The 23,038-nt window shown below is 36.0% G+C and overlaps 3 protein-coding genes and 1 long non-coding RNA gene across 12 annotated transcripts; 2 read left to right on the forward strand and 2 right to left on the reverse strand.

Moving 5' to 3' along the window:
* Nucleotides 1-1,322: 1,322 nt before the first annotated feature.
* LOC125477464 lies at nucleotides 1,323-2,230 on the reverse strand. Its single transcript, XR_007258523.1, has 2 exons — nucleotides 2,150-2,230; nucleotides 1,323-2,033 (listed from the first exon to the last, which is right to left on the reverse strand). It is a non-coding gene; the product is annotated as an uncharacterized LOC125477464 (long non-coding RNA).
* Nucleotides 2,231-5,183: 2,953 nt separating this feature from the next.
* Nucleotides 5,184-10,932, forward strand: LOC125477336 (polygalacturonase At1g48100-like). Of its 2 annotated transcripts, XM_048584315.1 has the most exons (7): nucleotides 5,184-5,338; nucleotides 7,747-8,192; nucleotides 8,708-8,875; nucleotides 8,979-9,023; nucleotides 9,134-9,341; nucleotides 9,526-9,607; nucleotides 10,032-10,932. In XM_048584315.1, the coding sequence occupies exons 2-7, from the start codon at nucleotides 7,755-7,757 to the stop codon at nucleotides 10,531-10,533; spliced, it is 1,443 nt and encodes a 480-aa protein (XP_048440272.1). In that variant the 5' UTR covers nucleotides 5,184-5,338; nucleotides 7,747-7,754; the 3' UTR covers nucleotides 10,534-10,932. The 2 variants fall into 2 exon arrangements, with proteins under 2 accessions (XP_048440272.1, XP_048440273.1); XM_048584316.1 differs by lacking the exon at nucleotides 5,184-5,338 and having other exon boundaries at nucleotides 5,856-8,192.
* A 639-nt stretch (nucleotides 10,933-11,571) lies between these two features.
* Nucleotides 11,572-13,166, forward strand: LOC125477337. Of its 3 annotated transcripts, none has more exons than XM_048584318.1 (5): nucleotides 11,572-11,731; nucleotides 11,868-11,963; nucleotides 12,073-12,117; nucleotides 12,625-12,722; nucleotides 12,946-13,166. In XM_048584318.1, the coding sequence occupies exons 2-5, from the start codon at nucleotides 11,910-11,912 to the stop codon at nucleotides 13,022-13,024; spliced, it is 276 nt and encodes a 91-aa protein (XP_048440275.1). In that variant the 5' UTR covers nucleotides 11,572-11,731; nucleotides 11,868-11,909; the 3' UTR covers nucleotides 13,025-13,166. The 3 variants fall into 3 exon arrangements, with proteins under 3 accessions (XP_048440275.1, XP_048440274.1, XP_048440276.1); XM_048584317.1 differs by having other exon boundaries at nucleotides 11,897-11,963; XM_048584319.1 differs by lacking the exons at nucleotides 11,572-11,731; nucleotides 11,868-11,963; nucleotides 12,073-12,117 and adding an exon at nucleotides 12,159-12,503.
* Nucleotides 13,167-14,045: 879 nt separating this feature from the next.
* Nucleotides 14,046-19,034, reverse strand: LOC125477335 (probable boron transporter 2). 6 transcript variants are annotated; one of them, XM_048584313.1, is made up of 13 exons: nucleotides 18,852-19,034; nucleotides 18,021-18,184; nucleotides 17,824-17,906; nucleotides 17,434-17,626; nucleotides 17,142-17,280; nucleotides 16,806-16,971; nucleotides 16,555-16,721; nucleotides 16,287-16,460; nucleotides 16,058-16,153; nucleotides 15,637-15,774; nucleotides 15,226-15,545; nucleotides 14,861-15,128; nucleotides 14,046-14,560 (listed from the first exon to the last, which is right to left on the reverse strand). In XM_048584313.1, exons 2-13 carry the CDS (start codon nucleotides 18,122-18,124, stop codon nucleotides 14,273-14,275), a joined length of 2,136 nt encoding a protein of 711 aa, XP_048440270.1. In that variant the 5' UTR covers nucleotides 18,125-18,184; nucleotides 18,852-19,034; the 3' UTR covers nucleotides 14,046-14,272. The 6 variants fall into 6 exon arrangements, with proteins under 6 accessions (XP_048440270.1, XP_048440268.1, XP_048440269.1 ...); XM_048584311.1 differs by having other exon boundaries at nucleotides 18,021-18,244; XM_048584312.1 differs by having other exon boundaries at nucleotides 18,848-19,034.
* Between the last annotated feature and the right edge of the window lie 4,004 nt (nucleotides 19,035-23,038).

A 23,038-nucleotide genomic window follows, 5' to 3' on the forward strand; every position in this document is an offset into this window, starting at 1 on the left:
AATTGGCAACCCAAATGTTAGAAATTCTAGCGAAAATCATTGGAACTTCTAATCACAATCACTGTATAAAAATGAGGAATTTAAAACCAACCCTCAATTTTCGTTTATATTAAACGAACTCAAATTCTCATTCTATTATTCATGTCCACCAATAATTCAATAAATGAAGAAATATCCATGGTTTTTCCACCATTCCAATTATAATGAACAATTCATAACTTCGATTTATGATTTCTTTCCCGTTTGACAAATTTCATCTTGATTTTCGTAAATATTAAAATTTCTAGCCATAAATATCATTGGCAAAACAATGATTTCATCACTTTTTCTTTTATCCCAATAAGTGACTAGCAACTGGAAAAGATCGTAATATATCTGGTTGATACACATCACATTGATGACTCATTCTCACAGCCCACACATGGAGCTTTTATCCCAGAAACACTGGGTCTTTGTGCCCATTCAATTATTTCTCCACATTTCACAGGTCATTTCGCCCAAATCAACATTCACGGGACCACTTTGCCCAATTCAACATCCATGAGCCTTTTTCGCCCAATTCAACATTTCTCAATTGCAAAGGTATAATACGACCTTCCCAACTACTTGTCACATTTAAATAATCCTCTTAACGTTCAACATTTTCATAATGCATAACATAATATCAACCCAATTCAAGCTTAATCCGAAACTTTAAATCAAACGCTCATCCGCAAAGCTATAACATGAATATTATATTTAAAATTTTCCTACTCTCATTCAATTCAATTCAATTCAATTCAATTCATGATGATTCACAATATATGCAGTCCACATAAATTCCTTCATGCTCATAGAACTTATAAAATAATGTAATATTAATGCAATTCATAATTTACAATCAACATCCACAAACACCAATAATATCTCACATTGTAAGGTATGATCATTTGCTTTGATACCATTTGTAACGCCCCGACCCGAAAATTTTATTTCGAAAAATAATTTCGGTGATAAGCCAAATTAAACTCTTGTTTATTTAACTACCATTAATTCTTTATTTAAATTTCTTAATCACTGACAAAATCTATAACCAAAATTTACTTACTAAAAACATAAGATTAGATTTTCTGATAATTCACCAAATTTCTTTTCTTAAATCAAATTCCCAACAAAAGATTAATCTCAATTATTTAAGGCTGCATCTAACCTCTGTTAGACTGCCTATGTACCTTTGAGCGGGATCAAGCCTTTCGTAGTTCACCAACTTTTAAATGTCCTGAATTCTTATGAAGAACCTAATGTTTTCTTTTTGGATATCCTTCGTAGTGACGTTAAAGCCATACAACTCAATGCTTGCAAATAGTAATTACAACATCATTACCAAGTAGTTTATGATGTCTCATTCAACTCCATTGTTTGAAATAAACTCAACAATGTTTATTGGCACCACAATCCAAGTTCAAGACTCTAACTCTCAAATGTAAGCACACTCAACTACACAACCCTTTTCGTTTATCAATGAGCATAGATCTTTCCAAATATACAAAAACAAGCACATACTATCAAGTTAGAAAGTTGACAAAATCTTTTACTGGAAAGTATTGAGCATCCTGTACCTAATTGAATGGACCAAGATTCAAAATTTAATAGTAAGAAGAATTTAGGAGAGAAGATAAACGTTGACAATGTGAAGCATTGCATTTCCCAGAGGGATAATTCCATCATATGCATTACTAAATTATTCATTCTTGTCTTCTTCGTCAGAATTACTATGCTAGAAATAAGGCAAGCAATAATTCATGACAGTTGGTCTTGCTCTAAGGATCTTCTTGAGAAAAAATTCTAATTCCAATTCAAAATTGGTACAAGGATTAAGGAATTAAAACACTTATGATGTGGGTATAAAGTATAACCAAGATGCCCAATAAAATTCAAACTGATTAATAAACACAAATGAAAGGGATGTGAATTGGAGAATTGTAGCCTTACCAGTTTAGTATCCAAATCTAACCCGCTCACAACTTCTTGCTCCTACTGTTTTACTATCTTCTCTGAAAACCAAACAGGGGAAGTCAAAGATGGTGAGTTCGAGCGATAGATAATGGCGAGAGAGAGAGATGGCAATGTAGAGTGAGAGAGAAAATAGAGAAGGTTGCAAGGTTCAAACCAATTTGAGTTGAAGTCCCCTTCAATTTTTTTTCTTCTTCCCCTCTTTCTTCTAGAACTCTCCCCGACCCTCCCTCTTCTTTTTTCCTCCTTTCTTCCTTTCCCCCTTTGGCTCCTCCTCTCCTCCCCTTCTTCTAGAACTCTTCACGTGACATATTTCCACCAAAACAAACCTCCAACCAAATCTGGAGCCTTCCAAATTCATGGCAAAATGACTATTTTGCCCCTATTTTCGTTTGTTTCTATTTCATTTGTTATAACTCTGTTTGTCGAACGGTTTTCACCTACACGCTTGTGGAATCGTCCTCTATCCAAATATGTCAAGAAATACGATAAAATATATGAGGATAAAATACGTCCTCATAAAATTATGTTTAGTCAACTAGGGGCATTTTTGTCTTTTCCACTTATCGATAAATTTTCCGACGTAAATTATAATAAATCCTAGAAACAAAATTCTAAAATTTCTCTAATCAAATTTTCATAACCATAAATCTATTTATTCTCGATTTACTCCACATATTTTAAATTTTCAGGGTGTTATATGTAATGTATAATATTATGGTTCTAATGATAAGAACGAAATTCCACGATCGTGAAGTGTTTTGAGGAGAAATTCTTTCTTATCCTTGAGGAGCCAAGTTAATCGTGAAGTGTTTTGAGGAGAAATTCTTTCTTATCCTTGAGGAGCCAAGTTGAACTCTTTGAATGTGTAGTAGTTGGTGGACTGCATTGGTAACTTTCGCACAATTCTGCCACATGTTTCCTTTCATATCCCATTTTTTGCTTAAAGACTATTGGAACAATGATTGGCACGTTAGCTACATCTATCTAGTTTTCCAGTGGTATATTTTTAATATAATAAGCGATGTTTCACTTTAAATTATATTAATTAAGGAAAAAGAGAGAGTATGAATTTGGAATGTAGTAAGTTGAAATTGAAGTTTTTAAACATTGAAAGTATGTTCTCAGGTGTGTAATTTATGAGATGTGGACATGTGGTGGTCATTCTTATTTGGAAGTTTAATATTGTTGAGCCATGTTTAACTATCATATATGATGTCATATGTTATGTTGGCATTATTAATTTAAGAAAAATATTATTAATACAAACAAAATTGATACGCTTAGGCCTTATTTGGTATTGTTTTTTTTTTTTTTACCCAAAATATTTAAGAATAATGTTATTCATGCAAACAAAATTGACACACTTAGACCTTGTTTGGTATATTTTTTTGTTTAAGTAAAAAAATTGCTTCACTTTAAAATTAAATAATAACAATAAAATGTACACGTTTCTTTTAAAAGTTGTTTTCACAACACTTTTACATTAAAATGCTTTTACATTATTTTTCATACTCATAACACTTTTAAAAATATAGTTTATTAGATGTTCAACTGTTTATTTTATAATTGATTATTTGAAAGTACAAAAACAGTTAAACACTGCAATCCCAAACTGAAATTTTATAATCTCAAATAAAACCACATGTCTAAATATCATTAGGGATGCCAATCTAAATATGGTCACTCAATAAATATGACAAGAATTATTAGTTTGAATCATTATAAATATGACAAAAATTGACCCGAATAGTGTTATGCATGGGAATTCATAGTCCAGATTGATAATAACATGCTGCCACATTGTTTGGAAAGGTAAAAATTTCCCATAAGATAGATTCAAGGTTCTTGCAAACGTTTATGGTTCATTTCATTCTTATAATTAGTTTGGATTGAATAATTCATTATTTTCAATGTATGTTGAATGAAAAAAATAATAAAACAATATTTAACTTGAAGATAAAGATGAATTATTACTCATAAAGAAAACTTATCATGCATGTTAGTCCCTCACGAAATGTTATGATTAAAAGGTTAACATTTCTTCATGTTTAACCCATTCTATTATGTCAAAATGAATTTTTTTTTTTTGCCTCTATATTCACACCCCAGTTAGTAAATTTGCATAGTAGATACCAATACATATGTTTAAAATACTATAAGATGTACTTTGTTTTTCAAATCAAGCGTACTACCACATATTACATATAAATACACACAGGTATGTGCATACTTTTCACGTTTAATGCATATATTGTCACTTTTTAATAATACGTATGAAATTAATGTTACATTTGTATCTTTAACCTATTGTTGAGAAAATGAAACTAAATTAAAATTAAAGTTTTATATAATTAATGACCAAACTTTTCATCGTATTTTGTTAAAAAAATTCCAAGTGATACATGTACGTATTTTTCACGCATTATTCCTTGAGCTACGTCAATAATCCGATCCATCTAATCTTAAATACCAAACCAACCCTTAAATATGACAATCATTCATTCCATGGTAAACCCTAAAAATGGGCTTAGATGACCCATAAAATATTAACAAGTTTGGTACCCATCGGTGATTGAGATAATCAGTGGCACCCAACTTCTGTTTTTGCTTTTCTGCAAAGCGGTAGGCAAACAACCCTACTTCTGTTTTATGCTTTGGCTCCACTTAACAGACATTTATCCTAATTAATCACTTCAACCAAACTAAAAGTTCATAAGCAGCTTAGCTGAATCCTTCCGTTCACCTCACCCGTGACACACAGAAACACTATCCCGTGAATTCCCAGCCGCCACGTGCCACGCTCTGGCTCCTTCCCTTCATGTAGAACTTTGTCAGCAAAATCGACTTACATGTTAAAGCCTGCATGTGAAATCTCCTTTGGAACCCTTTTCACACTTCCATCGAATGGTTTGGTTTGTGTTCCACAAGCTTCTAACCATTGAGAGGGTGACACGTAGGATGTTCCATGTGCTCACGTGATGGCCAATCCTACGTGTCGTAGCTGGAAACCACAAATCATCCCCAATCAAACACTTTGAAAAACTGCGGCTCTTACTTTTGTCACAATGCAAGGCGTCGTGCTTTTGATTAGGGTTTCGGTTATTGAGCTCGCCCGTGAAAGATTAAGACAAACACGTGCATTTGTAGTGCACGTACGTAACCATTGCACATTTTTCTCCAGCACAAAATCTTAACCCTATAAAAGCCACTTCCACACTTTGCATTTTGGCAAGTATCATGCACTTCAAGCTTAATTAACACCAGGTTAAGTTACAAATAAGCTCATTGGTGGTAGAAGACCTAGCTCAGCTACATCGAACATTCAACATTTTTGAGTGACCAGGTGAATATCGTTATTTGTCTTACAATAAAGTGATTGTTTGCTCGAACATATTAAGTCAATATTATTGCTTGGAATCATCGATTAGCTGAATTATATCTGCTAGAAGAATGTTACCCATCAACAATAATTGATTAGCATGCTTATTAGCTAGCTAATGATGCTTGTGCATGCATGAGTGATCATGAGGGATGCGAGCTTATGGACCAGAGAGGGGTAGGTAGGGATTTGAATCAACCCGTGAATGGTATGTTGTCGCAGACCTCCTATATGCTTCTTCCTAGCTATAATCCTATGGCCGCAAGCAAAAAAGAGAGCTAGCTAAACAACAGTGAAGAGTCACGAGAGAGTTGTTGCTTTTACACCAAAATTCCACATCCCAATCATCTCATCTGCTGTATGTGCCTATATTTTATTCTTTCATATCGTCCCTACATTTCACAACCTCATAGCTCGGAAACCACTCTCTCTCATCTTTCTAGCTATCATGCAATATATATTGGTGTCACATGAATAATGTAACGTATAGTAGCTATGATGTATTTATGATGGTATGCTGCTATATACGTACATATATGCATACGTAGAAAAGTTCTCATGCAACTTCTTGTATACACTATATTATGTGTATATCGTCTTTATGTAATTAGTCATGTTATGAGAAAGATAGAGATGACAATGAGTACAACGAGAAAAAACTTCCCTCCACTTGTATAATAACATATTATGTACCACCTTGTATTCTAAACAAATTAAAAAATGTTTCGAGTACAACAGGTTGTAAGTAAATTATTCCCACAAACATATATGTTGCCTTTAATTTATATAAGTATATATAGAATTTCCAGATGGCATAAAATCACCTTAAACAAGTAGTTTATATATAAAAAAAACGAAGATAAAACTGGTGCATTCATAGAAGATTATAGTTGTCAATATCTGCTTAAGGTATATATTTATCATATGAGTAATTAATGTATTTGGCCCTAACAAACACAGTTTCAACTTATTGGAGTCTAAAACCCAAGTTTATTAAGTTTTGTAAGGCCCCATTCTCCATTTAACACAACTCGCACCGTATTAATGTCTTTCATGAGATATGTCAATTCACACGTGCATAAATCTTGGAATTAATATGCTTTGTCAAAACGAATATTTTGATGGAAGAGGATTCTCTACCCTCCTATTCCCATCCTCTTCCCTCACACATTGTTTTTTGTCTTATTATTTCTATAAAAAAAATTAATATAAGATGTTGACGTGGCTTAACCTGTGATCGTTCAAATAGGAGGGTATGGAAGGGTAGAGAGATTAGGAGGGTAGAGAATCCTCCTTCTATTTTGATTGGTCTATGTAGCCGCATTCATACTCTATTTTAAAATGACTGAAAATGCTTTTAACAAAAATATTTTTGGGTTTTAAAAACACTTAAAGTATTTTTCCAATACTCACTTGCATTTTTACTAAAGATTGGTTCAAAAAACATTTTCACAATAAGTGCTTTCAGCTATTTTAAAAGCACTTCTAAACGAGCTCATAGACACATAATTTTCAAACACTCATTTTTTTCATATGCACACTTTTTTTTATTTTTTACTATTAAATTAATAAATTAAAAAAAATTAACGGACAAAATATATTTAAGCAGGAGAGCAAAATTGTAGTGAGATGTTAAAAAACACATCTGGTTGCTGCATGCACGCAGCACACTGTTTTAGGACACTCGGGCCTCAGAGCAATTCACAAGCACTTAACTGCTAATTAAATTCTCAATCAATCCCAATGTTTCATGTCGGTAACGAATTTGACACTCATCTTTTTCTTCCGTCAACATTTACAGGCAAAATATATAAAGGGGCTAAAAGACGAGCGTTAAAATCGCTAACACAGTAGTACGCGTCATGTATGTATGTGTACGAAAACAATCAAGTACAAGAAAATTAAAAATGGTGGATGAACTAGAATTCTAGCAGGACCACATGGCAAAGAAGCAAAACAAACCAAATATGTAGTATCACATAGAAAAAGGCAAGAGGTCACCTGCAGAAAGAAGAAATCTACAACAGAACAAAAGAAGTAACAGTCCACAAGATTGAAATATTTGCAACAGAAGACCAAGCTCCAAAAGCCACATAAAAGCTTCCAACGATTTTCCCAGAGACAAATCATACATCTATTATTATTTCATTTTATATAATTTTTTTCATTCAACCTATAGTTGACACGTATAGGGTTTCGTATATGCATGAATTTAGCACTGTTGTGGGAAGTTTGTGAGCTCATAACTTTGAGTATAAATTGGAGCCTATGTTTCTACTGGTCCTCTTGCCAGACCACTTTATAACTTCAGGCCCCTCTCTCTCCTCTCTCTCCTCTCTCTCTCTAAGTGCATTTTGGCAACTCTCTCTCAGAGGAAGACATGGAGCTCTTTCACTGGTTTAGACTCTTATGGATCACTATGACTCTATTGACCTTCCGGTGTGCAAGCAATGTGGAAGGAAGATATCATCACCACAAGGGGAACAAAAACTCATCCCCTCCTACAACCCCTGCAGAAAATCCAGTTGCTCCTTCAACTCCGAGCATTGCTCCTCCTACCCCTTCTCGAGATGTTCCCTCAGACCCTTACCCAACCGACCCCGGAAACAACTTTAGTAATTCTTCAGACTGTGTGTTCAATGTCATGGATTATGGGGCAGTTGGAGATGGCTCTGCTGATGACACTGCTGCATTTAGACAGGCTTGGAAAGAAGCCTGTGCTGTTAAATCAGGTGTTGTTTTCGCTCCTTCAGATTACCGCTTCAAAATCACCTCAACAATTTTTTCAGGTCCATGCCAGCCAGGACTAGTATTCCAAGTAAGAATTTTTATGTTAATTTTTCAGCAATTCCTTGTTCTATTGTTTATCTCTAGTTGCGCCTTGTACCTTAAGTGGTTAGTAACTCTGCACATGGAGAAAAACTTATCTAGATATGTAGAATGTCACTATGACAATATGTCAATTCACTCACGGGCTGCATGTAAACATTTTGAGTGGTGCTATCTGCGCACCCCTTTTTACCTTCCGTACACTCTCTATTAATCCTATCATTTGATCATCTTCAATTCATTTGATTCGGAAGGTCGGAAATTGACAGAAGTGTGTGGGAGATAAAAAGATGTATGTGAATAACACCACTTATCAACTTTACATAATAATGCATTATTGACTTGGATCATCATAAATAGTGACGTTTCAAGTGCTAGTAAGTTATTCTTCTACAATTGAATTTGAAAAGAAAAAAAAAACATTACTAAAAAAAATTTATGTTGCAATGAAATTTAGTTCATTAAATTTGTAAAATTTGTAATTGAGGTTGAAATATGAAACAGGTAGATGGGGTTTTGATGCCGCCGGACGGCCCGGAGACGTGGCCTAAAAAAGACAGCCAAAAACAGTGGCTTGTGTTTTACAAACTTGACCGGATGACTTTCACTGGTACTGGAACCATTGAAGGTAATGGCCAAAAGTGGTGGGCCCTCCCTTGCAAACCTCACAGGGTAATTAGCTTTCATCTACATATCTCCTCCTATTCGTTTATTTTTTATTTTTGAAAAAAAATATTAAATTTCCAATATTTAACAGTTATGTTAATTGCCTCAGGGTCCCAATGGATCAACACTGCGAGGACCATGTGACAGCCCTGCTGTAAGTAAATAAACCCAGGAGGGCCACAACCATACTTAAGAATTGACTGCAGTAAAAACTCCTGTCACAGTAACTTTATTAATTTTCTTACGTTCTTCTTTCTTCTTCAGATGATCAGATTTTTCATGAGCTCTAATTTGGTGGTGAGAGGCTTAAGAATCCAGAACAGTCCCCAATTCCACATGAAATTCGATGGCTGTCAAGGAGTACTGATTCAGAAAATAACCATTTCTTCACCAAAGCTTAGCCCCAACACAGATGGGATCCACATAGAGAACACAAAATCTGTTGCCATACACAACTCAATGATTAGCAACGGTAAGAAATTGTGCTTGATAATTCTGGGTAGCGATCTTCACACTTCATTTTTATTCGTTTGCATTTTGTATTGACATTTTATAATTTTTTCGTACTTGCAATAGTAGATCAGAAGATGAAAAATGAGTATTGAAATTACTATTGACTTGTGTTATGTGTTAATATTTTTACCATGATTAAACAGGTGATGACTGCATTTCGATAGGAACTGGGTGTGCAAATGTTGATATAATGGGTGTCACTTGTGGGCCAAGTCACGGGATTAGGTACGTCCACAAGTATTCTCTCTCAATTAAATCTCTCCCACTTGGCTGCTACCTACCAATTGTCATCCGTTTAAGTCCAATCAAGAAAACAATAGTTTCACTGATTAATGCTAGAGAGACCGCATTATTGACAAATTCGATTTGCCGTAACAGGACAGGGAATAACAAAAAATTCTATAAACAAAGAAAAACTTTATGAGTCATTTCATCAAACATTTTTTTAATGAATCTCAAATACTATCATATTGGGGTTAATTGACTACACCGTATGTCCGTGATAATCTTATCACATTATGTGACAATTGACGTGTCTAAAATTTGTAGCACATTATGTGATCATTCTAACATTACTTGTCACTTGTATATATAATAGTATTGAAAAAATTCAACCGCACCTAATTAAACATTCTAACATTTCCTGCAGCATTGGGAGCCTTGGCGTGCACAACTCGCAGGCATGCGTAACCAATATCACAGTCCGCAACTCCGTCATACGTGAATCCGACAACGGTGTTCGAATCAAGACATGGCAAGGCGGGACGGGCAGCGTCTCCGGCATCCTCTTCGAGAACATCCAGATGGAGAATGTGCTCAACTGCCTGCTAGTAGACCAGTACTACTGCCTATCAAAAGCATGCCGAAACGAAACCTCAGCAGTACTGGTCACTGACTTGACCTACAGAAACATAAAAGGCACGTACGATGTGAGGAGGCCTCCCATTCACTTTGCGTGCAGTGACACCGTGGCATGCAGAAATATTATCCTCTCAGAAGTTGAGCTTTACCCATACGAAGGAGAGCTCATGGATGAGCCCTTTTGTTGGAATGCTTATGGGACCCAGGAGACTGCAACTATTCCCCCTATTGATTGCTTGCGAGAGGGGGAACCTCAGGCTTTGGATGAGGTGTCCAAGTATACTTGTTAGAGGGAGTCTTCTGTCTAATCAGGTGAGAATTTCCCATAACCTCTCCGACCTGAAAAGAGTGGATAACCGTGGCTTGCCACTAATTATTCTCTTTTTTCAAAAGAAAAAAGAAAGATAAGGTGTTATAACTTATTTGTATGTGAGTTGTCGCATGGTCACGTGATCAGCCTCTCAATAGAATTTCTCATATTTTCTAGGGTAGAATGTAATTTGGGTTTGGGCTACTTAGGATTTATTTACATAGAGATACCGTCTACTGTATAGAGCCCAAGAGCTTTTATGGGTCCATCCTTATTTGGGGTTTCCCCCTTATTGTGTGATGTGATGATGAATTATGTACAATTGGGTCTTGTATTTTGGCCCTACGATATAGTAATGAGATTGTGTGCTTACATTACATATAGTGGTATTTTGTCTTGATAATGTATTTTTGTTACATATTGAAGTTTATACCACCATGTTCTCTCTTTTGAGTAATGTGTATGGCTGTACGTTTAATCAACCCATTGTCGATGAAACCATGTTCTACAAGCATCAAACTCACCCTTAGTTTAAGCTCCAGCGACACATAGACGAATAGGCGAGGCACTGAAGAAAAATATTCTCGTATTAGACTTATGTTGTTAGATTAACACCTTAATTTGTTAACCTTACTCAACTCTCAGAACACTTCTCGAAATAAATTGTTAAATTAAAAAGTCTTGATTAAGTTCAGGGGTGGGGGACAGACTGATTCAAACTCATTTGGAATTCTCCTTTCTCATATAAAGGTATATAATTTTTTTTATATACAAATAAAAAGAGCCTCAATGGAAAATGTGAATATTCTTGATTAATTAAGTGACGAATTCCTTGCATATTGAAAAATATATTGAACCATAAAGATTGATTTCTTATGTCCACGAGGTCCAAGACAATATTGTGATGGAAGTGAAAGTGAATAAATTTTTTTTTCTTTCAAAATTATAAATAAATAAAAATATGTTGAAGGAGAAAATGTGTGCGTAATTTTCCAAATAAATAGAGGAGAAGGAAAAAAGTTGAAAAATGCCTGCCTATTCGACATGCCGTATGTGTTGGAGTAACGGGTATTAGCACGAGTCGACGACGCAACGAGTCAAAACATTTCCGCTGTCGAACCGAGTTTTGCCGCTGGGTACCGAATCGTCGACTCACTCACACAGTCGCAGCCTCGCAGGTAAAACCACTCCGACTCCGTCTCGTCCGCTTCCACCGACTCTAATTTTTCTTCTCCCTTTGATACGGGCATGCTTGGAACTTGCCCGCAAGGTGTTCGACGAATTGCTTAATGCTTCTCGTATTCGACTGTGCAGATTTGATTGCGATTCGGATTTTGGTACAGGAAATTTGAGAACATGCCGTCCCTGCAAACCGCATTGCCTCCTGAACTTGCCAACAACGTGATCAGAGTTAGTATCGGAAATGTCTTCACTTGCCTTTAGTATTTGCATCCAAAAATTAATCATTTTTTTTCTTACCATTTTTTCGACAAAACGATTGTTTCTGTTGTTTTTGTAGCTTTACCGCGAGTGTCTTCGGAGAGCTAAATATGTTGGTCATCGGGTATGCAAATTCAGTTTTTTTCTTGATGAAATTTGTGTTTTTTGTTGTTATTTATCAATGAGATTGAACGTAAGTTAAGAGTATCAATTCGACTTATATTTGCCAATTTGTTGTGACCGTCACACTGCTAGGTGATATTATCAGTTTACTAATGTTGTAACCCGTGTATTTATTTATTAATATAATACTTTAGGTCCATGAAATATCAATCATGTCGTCAACCATGTTATAACATTGTGGATTAGTAACAACTCACATGTACCGGTGTCACCATCACGCTAAGATTTTTCTCCTATAAGTGTATGACATCGTGCCTATCATATCGTTATGAACTTATGAATGAGTCTCCAGTCTTTAAGAAGCAATTTCGCAGATCCTTCAAACTTGTATGAAAGTATATCTTGATTGATTTTTGCAAATTTGATCATACAATTTGCATGGAGTAAGTCTCTAGTGCATGAAAATTACATTAACACATTTGGGGATGTTGTTTCGTTAATGATGCAGCAACATAATACAGAACTTGTCGTTGATATGGTGCGGCGGGAATTCAAAAAGCATAAGCATGAGACAGATCCAGAGAAGATTCAAACATTGAAGGATAAGTAAGCATCTAGCATTTGTGTTTGCCTTTTTATATTATAGACTGTCAACATTCATTTATACTTTAATCGGTCTCTTAATATTTCCGGGCCAATTTGAAACCAAATCAGATGATCAGTTCTCCATTTTATTATCGAAATCAATTCTCAAAATATGTTCTCAAAATGAATGCATTTCTTACTCAACTTCGTTGATGGAATCTGATTTGTCTTCCTCTATTTCCAGCGCGGCGAGGGGACTCATAAACCATATACTGTTTGAGTCTGAGAAGATGTCCGGTCGTAAGTTCAGCAGCAAGAGCTAGGTCTTTTGATGTCAAGGTTTTAAATTTTCCTTCTGAGATTCCAGTTTCTTGTGTGGGATAAAGTTTTCACAGTAAAATAAGTGATAACATTGTAAGCTTTAATGCTTTATCGCCTATTTATGAATACTGAATGTTTCGTTTCTTTGGATTTTGTGATGTGGATTTTCTTTCTTCATTATTTTGTTTCCATTCCTCAGTAAACGCTAGATGGTGTAACGAAAAGTCTGAAACATGTCTTCTAGTATTCTCCAGAATATCCTATACTCTTGCGCTGTTTGGCCGTTAGCAGGATCGAATGACCAAGATCTAACTGTCAAAAATCCAGTGGTGGAACTTTCGCTTTTACCATTGTGGTTCTCACGAAGAATTTACACTGCTGTTATTCTGCTACAAGCTAATAGAATAGGAACTTCTGCATCTACCTAATCCAAAGGGAATTCATTAAAACCAGCAGCTAAACCTGCAGAGCGTACAATCAAGAGGGAAACTTACATGCAATCGGGATCGGGATGCCAAAGTGACGGTATCTGAAGCATATCATGCGTGCTAATGCGTTTAACTTAATATTACGTAATTGAATTGGTTCGGATATTGCCACTTTGGGGTTGGTGTTACGTGTGATTTCTCCTCATCAGTCAGGCAAAAGGAATGAGTAGCGTCCAAGGGACCTACGCTCCTCGTGAAGTCATGTAGAAAATGTTTCCCGCTGAGGTCCCAAGTCGATTGCTGTGAAAGCTACAAAACACAACTTGATTTCCATGCAATTAAAGACCAGGGACACATCCACCTTACTTTGCCTCTCCAAATGCCTAAATGGTAATATGAATTGCGCTCTCCGTATGCACAGAGCGCGAATATCGGTTCCAGACACCGGTGTCATCAGTTTCCATGGAACGATGAAGATGTCGCATTTTATCTTCTGTCGACACTTGACAAAGCTTATTGAACAAAATAATTTGTATTTTGAAAGAAAAAATGGATGTCGATGCACGTAAAGTTTCTTCATTTGGCTTAAAAAGGATTAAGTGTAATAATTCTTCATATTTAATTTAATACTGTTATTAATGGAGTTTGTTACAACTTACAATCTTCTCCCATCAGACTCAGAACACTTTACAACAACAATAAGCCCACAATTAGAAATTGAGTTGAGTAAAAGCAGGGGAAAATGCGGGTTTACTCTTCTTTTAGTAATTTGACTATACTTTGCAGGCAAATACTTGTCTATTTATATCTGAGTTCCAAGCTTCAACCACTCTTCCCTAAGTTAGATGATTTCGGTTCTCCACTCCTTGGACTAAATGGTCCTTTTCCGCCACTCCGAGGACTTTGGTCGCCTCTCAGCTCACTTAGACGAGGACTGATTACCTTGTCCGAGAAGCTCAGTGTGCTTTTCAATTCCTTGGATGATGTTGTAGGTGAGCTTGTCACTTTAGGACTGCACACATGCCTGATCTCGCCCCGGCTTCTAGTAACCATCCCATCTAAAATCTCGCCATCATCTGGAAATGAAGCTGTCCTACTCATCTCCCGCTCCTGATGTGAAACAGGATTTATAAGTTAAACTGAGCAGCCAAAGTTACCTTTTAATGTGTGTATATCAAAGTAGTGCACAAAATTATAGTACGGTTCTTTTCTTTTTCTAAAAGAGAGCACGATGCCTTGAGATTTATCATACAGAGCAAGCAGGTTAGGAATTGTTTAAAAACATTGCCGAAAGGCTTCTATTTAATATCCATTTATGTATTTCCGGTGAGGTAACACTTGAACAGATTGCAGATATGTTTATCAGGAAACAGTGAGACGAAACAAAAGAGTATCTGAATGGAAACTTACAGTTGTGTGGTTGCATGGTAAAGCAGGTGCCTCTTCATACTCTGCAGCATCTAAATCTTGAAGGTGTGCACCTTTGAAGAACTTGGGCAAAATGTATTGTCTAACAGGAACCAGAAGCATGATCATTAATGGGAAAAGAACCCCAGCAATAGGAATCCATGTAATTCCGAAGCAAACAAGCAAGTAAGCAGTTTGGAAAATGGTGAACGCTGCAATTGTCTTGAATGGTACTGTTTCAACAAAAGTGGCATGGTATTCCTCAAGTACTCTGAACACAAAAATGAATGTAGTTCAATTAAATTTTTTGGGGAATCGAGATAAGACAAATTGAAGGTGCAACAATACAAAGGGATCAAGAGAATTACTTGTATCTTCGAGTCGGGGCTGTGAACAGCAATAGAATCCTCTCCCAACATTGGTTACCCGGTAAGTTCTCAACAGCCATAAAGGCAAAATAACCCCAGAGTACCGATGTTGGGATCATTTTAAGAAAAGGCATGGCTGCAACACATCCTCCTACAAATGTAGCTTGAAGCAAGTTGCTGAGCCGCTGCTCTTTCACCTCAACAGGCAATAAATCATCGATCTCCTTCTCAACATCAAACACAGTCTCATCAACTGGGGCATCTATGTGACCCATGCTTGAAGCCATTTGAACAGTTGAATCTTTCAAGTCATTTAATCCCTGCCTTGTTTTTGAACAACAGTTAGCATTGTCTATGTCATACGAGTGAACAAAAGAAGGAAAAGGGGAACGGCATATCAAGTCATCATACCCGAGCTGAAGGTTCCTGGTATGCTAGTGGGGTTTGCATCTGTTGATATGATTCTTGCATGCTTCCATATACTTGTTCCAAGCTGGCATTGTTTCTCATACATCTCCTTGCTGTCGCTACAAGTCGATTGCGAAGCAACTGCAGGAGAAGCAATCTAGTTGAAAAGATAACATGTAAACCACATGAAGAGAGTGCACATGTAGGGTGAGTGTCAATATGTGCATCTCCATGTTCCGAACATATTCTAATGTTTTCTCTGCCCCATTGGGTTCTTAAGGGACACTGAGTTGGTATAAAACTCAAAACCTCTTTGCAGCACAGAGAACTGTGAAGTTGAACCGCTCAATTAACGTAACTTCTAGGAAAGCTTTGAAATTGAAAGCAGTGGAAGGCTTCATTGATGGTAAAACCATATACCTACCTGGTGCTTCAGTGTGGCCAAACTTTTTGTATGCATTGGAGATTGTGGTATGACACCATTGGATGGAGGAATGCCTAAGAGACCACATATTATGACCTGTCATGTAGCAAAGACATCTCAATCTCAAAACAAAATGATGCCAGTTGCACTCTTTCTTTTTGCAACCACTAAACTTCTAGAAGGGGGATTACAGAAAAAGTGAATGGCACTGTGAGGGGGATTTGCATACCATGAACCCCAAGAGAAGTAGATCGTAATGGAAAGAAGGTGGTTTTCTCAAATTGAATTCTTTCTGCTGAGCAAGTTGGGAAGCCACACTGTGGTCAAAATAGTACAACACTGCAATCATTGTTGCCGGAATGAAAGCTCCAATTATATAAAGCACTGGCACATTTAGCATGTCCTGTAATTTTATAAAAAAAAACCATTAATACCCTCACGTGTCAAGTGGAAAACCATAAAGAAGGCAGAAAATAAAATTTAGGATGTGGCAGTGCCTCGATGACAGTCCAATTTTCGTATGCCCCAGGTGACCATGGATTTGGACTGAAGAGGCGCCTTGGAATTCCTTTTGGGACATTTCCAGCAGGTATATAGGAAACAGCAGACCAGATCAATACCATCAATGGCACACCATAATCTGCTATGAAACCTCGCAGCCATCCTGTGAGAGGGAAACAGCTAATGGGATCAGTCTCCTGTAGCAAACTAATAAATAGGAAACTATACATGTCTGTATGTCACTTGCCAGATCCATAACGCCAAGACCTTGCTTTTCTGCTTCTTAACGAAGTAAGTAGAAGGCCAAATGATAGAACCAAAGCAAACATCCCATTTGCAAATCTCCATGAAGGTTGAAATTGAACTGAATTTGGGTTTTCTCTTTCAGGTATGTGGAACTCATGAACAAGTCCCTAGTAAATACAATTCAGAACTATAGCTATTAGCTAGAAAAAAGTTGGGATTAATCCACCAGTGCCATCTACGAACCTTAGAAACTACCGAAAGTACTCTAGGTGACATAAGAAGTAATTTTTCTATAGGCAAATAGAATGCAGGGATAGAAAGAGATGAATGTTCCTACTTTTATAGCTTCCTGCATGAACAGCATTGCAATGAGAAGGCCAAATAACTCTCCTGCAAGACGAGTGAATCTGTTTATGATGGAGCAAGCCCCTAGTATAGCCAGCAGAAACAGCAAAGCTGCAGTCCAGACGCACACCCTGCATATCGGTATAAATGGTCATAAAGGCAGGATCCAGAGTCAAACAAGAGTTGGACAATAAAATAACCCAAAAGGGATAATTGCAAGATAGAGATTAATGATAACAGCAGAAATCACAATATCAATCCATTTGTTAGCACGAAGAAAATACCATCCACTCCATGCTAAAAAGAGCTTTGATCCCAGCTCCGGTCTATTTTTGGCAAAATTGAACATAAACGTGTACATAATCACAGTTGGCTCTGCAACTCCGAGAATCAGCAAAGGCTGTCCTCCAAGAATCGAGTGTATAATTCCACACAAAGCCGTAGATGCTAATGTTTGAACTGCTGTGAGAACACCACCTGTGAACACCAGAAATGATGCCAAAACATAAATTTCAAACACTAATGCATAATGCGTAGAATGATAAAAAATTTAGATGTTTCTTATCAACTGGTCGATATTAGGAACATTTTCCACTCAGACTGAAAACCATAAGGCACTTAATGGAAAGTATCAACAACAAACAATACGGTAGGTATCCAGTATATAATATTACCTGTGTCTCTTTCCAATTGTTCTCCAAATGAAATAACCGGAATAGCGGATGCAAAAAAGATATAAGTGGTGGGCGCCAAAATCCTGAGACAGTTAACCAAGTTACCAAGCCAGAATAACATTCTAATCAAACTTTGGCAATACTTACAGTTAAATATGATGTGGAATCAGTGTTTATGATAGCAAGAGAAGGATAACCTGAAGCCTGCCTTGAAACCACCAGTCCAATCTTGCTTGTAACACATCATTCTCCCTCGAAGATCATTCTTAATTCCGCGAAACGGTACAAATGTCTCTTCCATGGTCTCACTTTCTTGAACAATGATAACTAAATCTCAAAGTTGTAGTCAAGGAACCAAGACCTACAACAGTCAGGCCATTACCAAGGTGAGGTGGGCCTTGGAAGAACTGACAACCCAAATCTACATTAAACAAGCAAAGATATCAATGTGGCACAGCAGTAGATGGACTAAATCGAATCGAATCTCAACAGATACAAGCTGACCCAGAAATTTGGAAATCTTGATTCTTGCTGTTTAAGCACAACCCAGAAGTCAAAAATCACAACCCCATTACAACATCTAGTCTAAAAATGATTGGGCAAGAGGTTATAAGCATGCTAACCTTGAAACCCAGATGAAAAATGCAGAGAAATTTTCAGAAAGAGAGTGGCATTGGACTATTAAATCCAATCAAAGACAACCCTTTTGGTTTGTTTTACATTTCAAACAAAGAAACACACACAAAGGGTTGAAAGCAAAGCTCCAAATATATAAGCTTGGAAAGTTCTGAGAAGGCAAAATTGTAGGTTTGATGCTGATAGTAAATGTGGGTCAAAAACAAAGGAAGAAAACATCACTATCACAGCCGAACTGCCAAGAAATCTCCGCACAAACCCAGAAAAAAAAAAAAAAAAAAAAAAAAAAACAACAAATCTAATGCTTGCATTGTAAAAGCTGAGAATGTAAATAAATACGTAGAAAAAATGAAGAACGAAGATTCAAAGTAGATGCAGCATGAAATACCTACTCCAATCAGACACAACAAGTGCTGGTGATGAGAAAAGAGAGAAAAGGTAGCTGCTTTGATTTTTCTCGCTTTTAAAGGAAGCTGGTTTTTTCGACCCAAAAAAAAAGGAAGCTGGTTTTTTCGACCCAAAAAAAGGAAACTGATTTTCAAGTGTGTGAATTCCTGAGTGTCCGTGACTGAGAGGAAGAGAGAAGAGAGAGAGACACAGTCCAAGACAAGCTGGCTGCTGGCCTGTGAGAGAGAGAGACAGTCCAGTCCAAGACAAGCTGGCATGTACAAGCATATTCTCTGTGTTGTGTATACAGTATAGTGTATACTGTATAGTATAATAGTTGTTATATATTTTAGGTATTCAGTTGAAATGGTTATTGAAAGTAGCATAACTTTTTATTTAGTGCCTGAGATTTAAAATCAATAGTGATTATTGAGATTTAAAATCAATACAAGGGTCTCAAGTTTATCCACTGTCAATCATTTTGATTATCACGTGAGAAATCTCTGTTAAATAACAATTAAAATGACAAAAATATTCTTAATTTAATAAATAATGGGTCAAAATAATTTGACAAAAATTAACAGTATATTTGTCATTTTACTTTATTTAATGAAATTTTTTCTCGAAATAACCTAAATAATTGATGATGGACGAACTTATAAATTAGTTCAACTGATTTTACATGTAACAGGAAAAAAATATAGTATGTACAGTATATATACTTTTCTTTGTTTTGGTCAAAGATTAGTATGTATACTTACGTCAGAATATTTATGTTTTTTGTGCTGTATTATTGCCCCCGAAACATCGCTACCTTATATTCTTATGGGATGTCGGAAACGCCAATTAAAAAACAAAGAGCCAGTTTTTTGGTTTCATTAAATAATTACTTTGAATAATTGGATCCAGAAAATTTTATTTATGATAGCAAAGATGAAGAAGCTCTCAAATTTTATTTTATTTTATTTTTAAAGAAAGGCGAAACTGCTCAACTAAAAGTTGTTTGTTTTCGTCATTTAGTACTACGGTCTGGTGATATTTCTTTTTACATGAAAATGAAAAGTTTTAGGTTCAAATATCGTGGATGGTGAATTCGATCTTAAATTATATTGTCGTTTGTGTAGCTTAGCTAAATTCTCCATTTTCTTAATGTAAAAATACCAATGTACTAAAAATAAGAAAAAATTGTTTGCTTTCCATTAGCCAAGTAAGTGTCCAAGTCAATCATTAATCAATTTGTTGAGTATTGAGAGAGTGGGGTCGACAATCCCTCTTGTCCGGAGGAGGATTTTTTCCTTTCTTATTTGAACGGTCACGATTAAGCCACGTCAACATCTTATATTGATTTTTTTTTTTTTTTATAAAGACAATAAGACAAAAAGCAATGTGTGAGAGGAGGGGAAGGAAGATGATGAGAATAGGAAGGGAGAGAATCCTACTCCCTCTTGTCCTCCTAGTGAATTCGAATTTGAACATATTTACATCGGGAATATGATATTTCGAATGAGGATCTTCTCTGTGTTTTCTTTGTGAGGATCCAATGAATTTTTTTTATTTTGTCTATTCATAGTATATCGTGAGGTCATAAATTATTTTAAAATTGAACACAAATAGTACTTAAAGAAAACTGATCGCATAATTTACGATAAGCAGATACGATTAAGCGATTCCCTAAATCCTCATAAAAAGGATTCGGAGAGGATCCTCATTCTGATATTTCTAAATTCCATGACAAATGTACATAAAATGAGAGAGAAATATTACAAGAGCAGCATTATTAGGGTTTTTTGTTTGTTTATGCTGAGTAAAGTTGCTTGTTTGAGTCAATGGATGTCAATCGTAATCATGGATATATGACCATGAAGTTGGAGACGTGCATTTTGTTTCCTCTTTGACTTTATTGCATTGGCATTAACGGCTGAAACATTTTTGTTTAAGCTCAGTTGATCTTGAGGTTTTATCAATTTATTTTTAAAGAGTTTTAACAAAAAAAAACCTACAGTAATGTTCATTTTAATAAAAAATTATATTTTTACACTAAAGTCAAACTTGATACTATTCACTTTACCTTTTATTTTATCCTTAACGTTGAAACTCAAAGCTTTCAAACTTTTTTCATTAGTTTCCTTTATTCTTATGCATCGGAAAAATCATCGCATGACTTTGAGTGCATAGAGATATACTCTTAACTAACTAAACTACATGAGTCTTGCAATACTTTTTGTAACTAGAAAGGAAAAACACCATCTGACAAAAAACTAGTTGGCTAGAAAATAACTTCACAAATTTACATCCCACTTACAAAAACTAGGGATTTCCATTTATACATGAATTTTTTTATTTAAGTCATCGTGATGGGACCCCCTATATACTCTGAATTCTGTTTGTTTTCCCTCCATTACTATCATTCCCCATCATTTGCGACATTGAAGATCAAGGTGTTGATTGAAAGAAGGCATTTTCCAATCGGAATATCCTATCCACATGTTCCATAAGGAGTGGCTCATCAACTTTAAGAGAAGTAATAATATAATAATTCGACCCAAAGTCCATTTGCTTTAATTATTATCTCTGGCTTTCTTTATAAAAGTGAAGTTATAATTTTCAATCATTTTTTTTGTATATGATACTAATTTTGAGAAATGATCTTTACACTTTCATTTCTGGCTTTCTTTATAAAGACGAAGTTATGATTTTCAATTATTTTTTATATGCGATATCTATTTTGAGAAGTTATTTTCACACTTTCTTTTGATCATTTTGCACTATGCTTTTTGACCATTTTGTCATCATTTACTTTCAATTCATACCACAAGAATGAATAAACCAACGGTAAATCATTGAACAAAAAAAAAAAAAAAAAAAAAACTGACGAGTGCAAGAAGAATAGGAGATGGATATAGAACGTGAAAATCATTTCCCAAAATTATTTCCCTTGTTAGTTCTATATTTTTATCTTTTATGTTTTCCTATCTTTATTCAACAGAAATTCTCCAAGTGGGACAAATCTTACAAGATTACAAGAGCTAATTGACCTACCATGTTGAAATGATCGACCAACCACTCACATCGTTCAACCATTCAAGTTGGAAAAGACATTTTACTTACGAGGTTAAAAGTTGTCCTTTTCATTTAGCCGTGTGACAAACAGGGCAGGATGATCGACCAACTACTCACATCGTGCATCCATCCAAGTTGGAAAAAGTATTTTTCTTACGAGGTTATAAGTTGTCCTTTTCATTTAGCAGCGTGACAAACAAGGCAGGGGGCAGCTTCATGATTCTTACCCAGATGGCCAAATGTAATTTAACAAGCCAAAAGGAAAAGAGATTGGATGTGTGAGCCACATAGTCCTCCAATTGGGAAAGGGATCCTCTTCAGATTCCTTCCACCTAATCCTCCTCATTAGACAATCCGAATTCTTGAAATTTGATCTAACGGCTCCAAACAAGAGGCTCCCTTGAAAATTATAATAATTTTAACCGTTAGATCAAATTTTAAAAGCCCGGATTGTTTGATGAGGAGGATTAGGTGGAAGGGATCCGGAGAGGATCCCTTTCCCTCCAATTGTAGGCCAACAATGAATCTCGAAATCGTTCCTTGAAGCAGGAGAGGAGCAGGCAAAAATGTGAAGTCTTTGTCGATGGAGATTTCAACTTTCAACCTTAATGATTTTGTCTCGCACTAAAACTTAAAAACCAAACCCTTTACGTCCGAGCCACCCAAACTTTAGGGCAAGAGACAAACTAAACCCACCATTATGTCACAAAAACAAGTTCTGCAATTTCTTGCAGGTTGAGCAGCGACTGATTCGATGGTTATCCAACTAGTGTTCTCAGCAAGGACGAATTACACACTTTAGATGATCAAGTCATGTGCTTATCTTATCCCGTCAAGTTGGGGGGAGACACTCGGATATACCGAGAATATATCCACCTCTTCCTGTATCTCTCATCATCATGCGGCTACGAGACAGTCAAGAACGATGAAGGCATGTTTTTCCAGGGACAGCCAAGAATCTCCCCAACTTCGGAGCTCCAACCGTGACACTTGCAGCAAGACAGACATACTCAACCCACACATCAGTCCTCATGAAAATTTTCATTTGTCGGTCCATTCCTTTTACATATGATTCTCCTTCAAGCAGAAGAATTTTGATAGTTGTCTACATTATCATCAATCATATTGAGTA

This window comes from the organism of the source record quoted next, unplaced genomic scaffold, assembly GCF_019419815.1.
Source record: "Pyrus x bretschneideri cultivar Hongxiangsu unplaced genomic scaffold, Pyrus_bretschneideri_v1 Contig21, whole genome shotgun sequence".
Classification (NCBI taxonomy): Eukaryota; Viridiplantae; Streptophyta; class Magnoliopsida; order Rosales; family Rosaceae; genus Pyrus; species Pyrus x bretschneideri.

What these genes read in the sequence shown, in the direction of transcription:
- LOC125477336 (XM_048584315.1), top strand. Translation starts at nt 7,755, where the DNA reads ATGGAGCTCTTTCACTGGTTTAGACTCTTATGGATCACTATGACTCTA. An exon ending in GACCATGTGACAGCCCTGCT is followed by an intron (nt 9,024 to 9,133) that starts GTAAGTAAATAA and finishes TTTCTTCTTCAG; the next exon opens with ATGATCAGATTTTTCATGAG. An exon ending in GGGCCAAGTCACGGGATTAG is followed by an intron (nt 9,608 to 10,031) that starts GTACGTCCACAA and finishes CATTTCCTGCAG; the next exon opens with CATTGGGAGCCTTGGCGTGC.
- LOC125477337 (XM_048584318.1), top strand. Translation starts at nt 11,910, where the DNA reads ATGCCGTCCCTGCAAACCGCATTGCCTCCTGAACTTGCCAACAACGTG. An exon ending in CTAAATATGTTGGTCATCGG is followed by an intron (nt 12,118 to 12,624) that starts GTATGCAAATTC and finishes TTAATGATGCAG; the next exon opens with CAACATAATACAGAACTTGT. An exon ending in ATTCAAACATTGAAGGATAA is followed by an intron (nt 12,723 to 12,945) that starts GTAAGCATCTAG and finishes CTCTATTTCCAG; the next exon opens with CGCGGCGAGGGGACTCATAA.
- LOC125477335 (XM_048584313.1), bottom strand. Translation starts at nt 18,124, where the DNA reads ATGGAAGAGACATTTGTACCGTTTCGCGGAATTAAGAATGATCTTCGA. An exon ending in TGGCCACACTGAAGCACCAG is followed by an intron (nt 15,775 to 16,057) that starts GTAGGTATATGG and finishes CTTCTCCTGCAG; the next exon opens with TTGCTTCGCAATCGACTTGT. An exon ending in GCCCCGACTCGAAGATACAA is followed by an intron (nt 15,129 to 15,225) that starts GTAATTCTCTTG and finishes TTTTGTGTTCAG; the next exon opens with AGTACTTGAGGAATACCATG.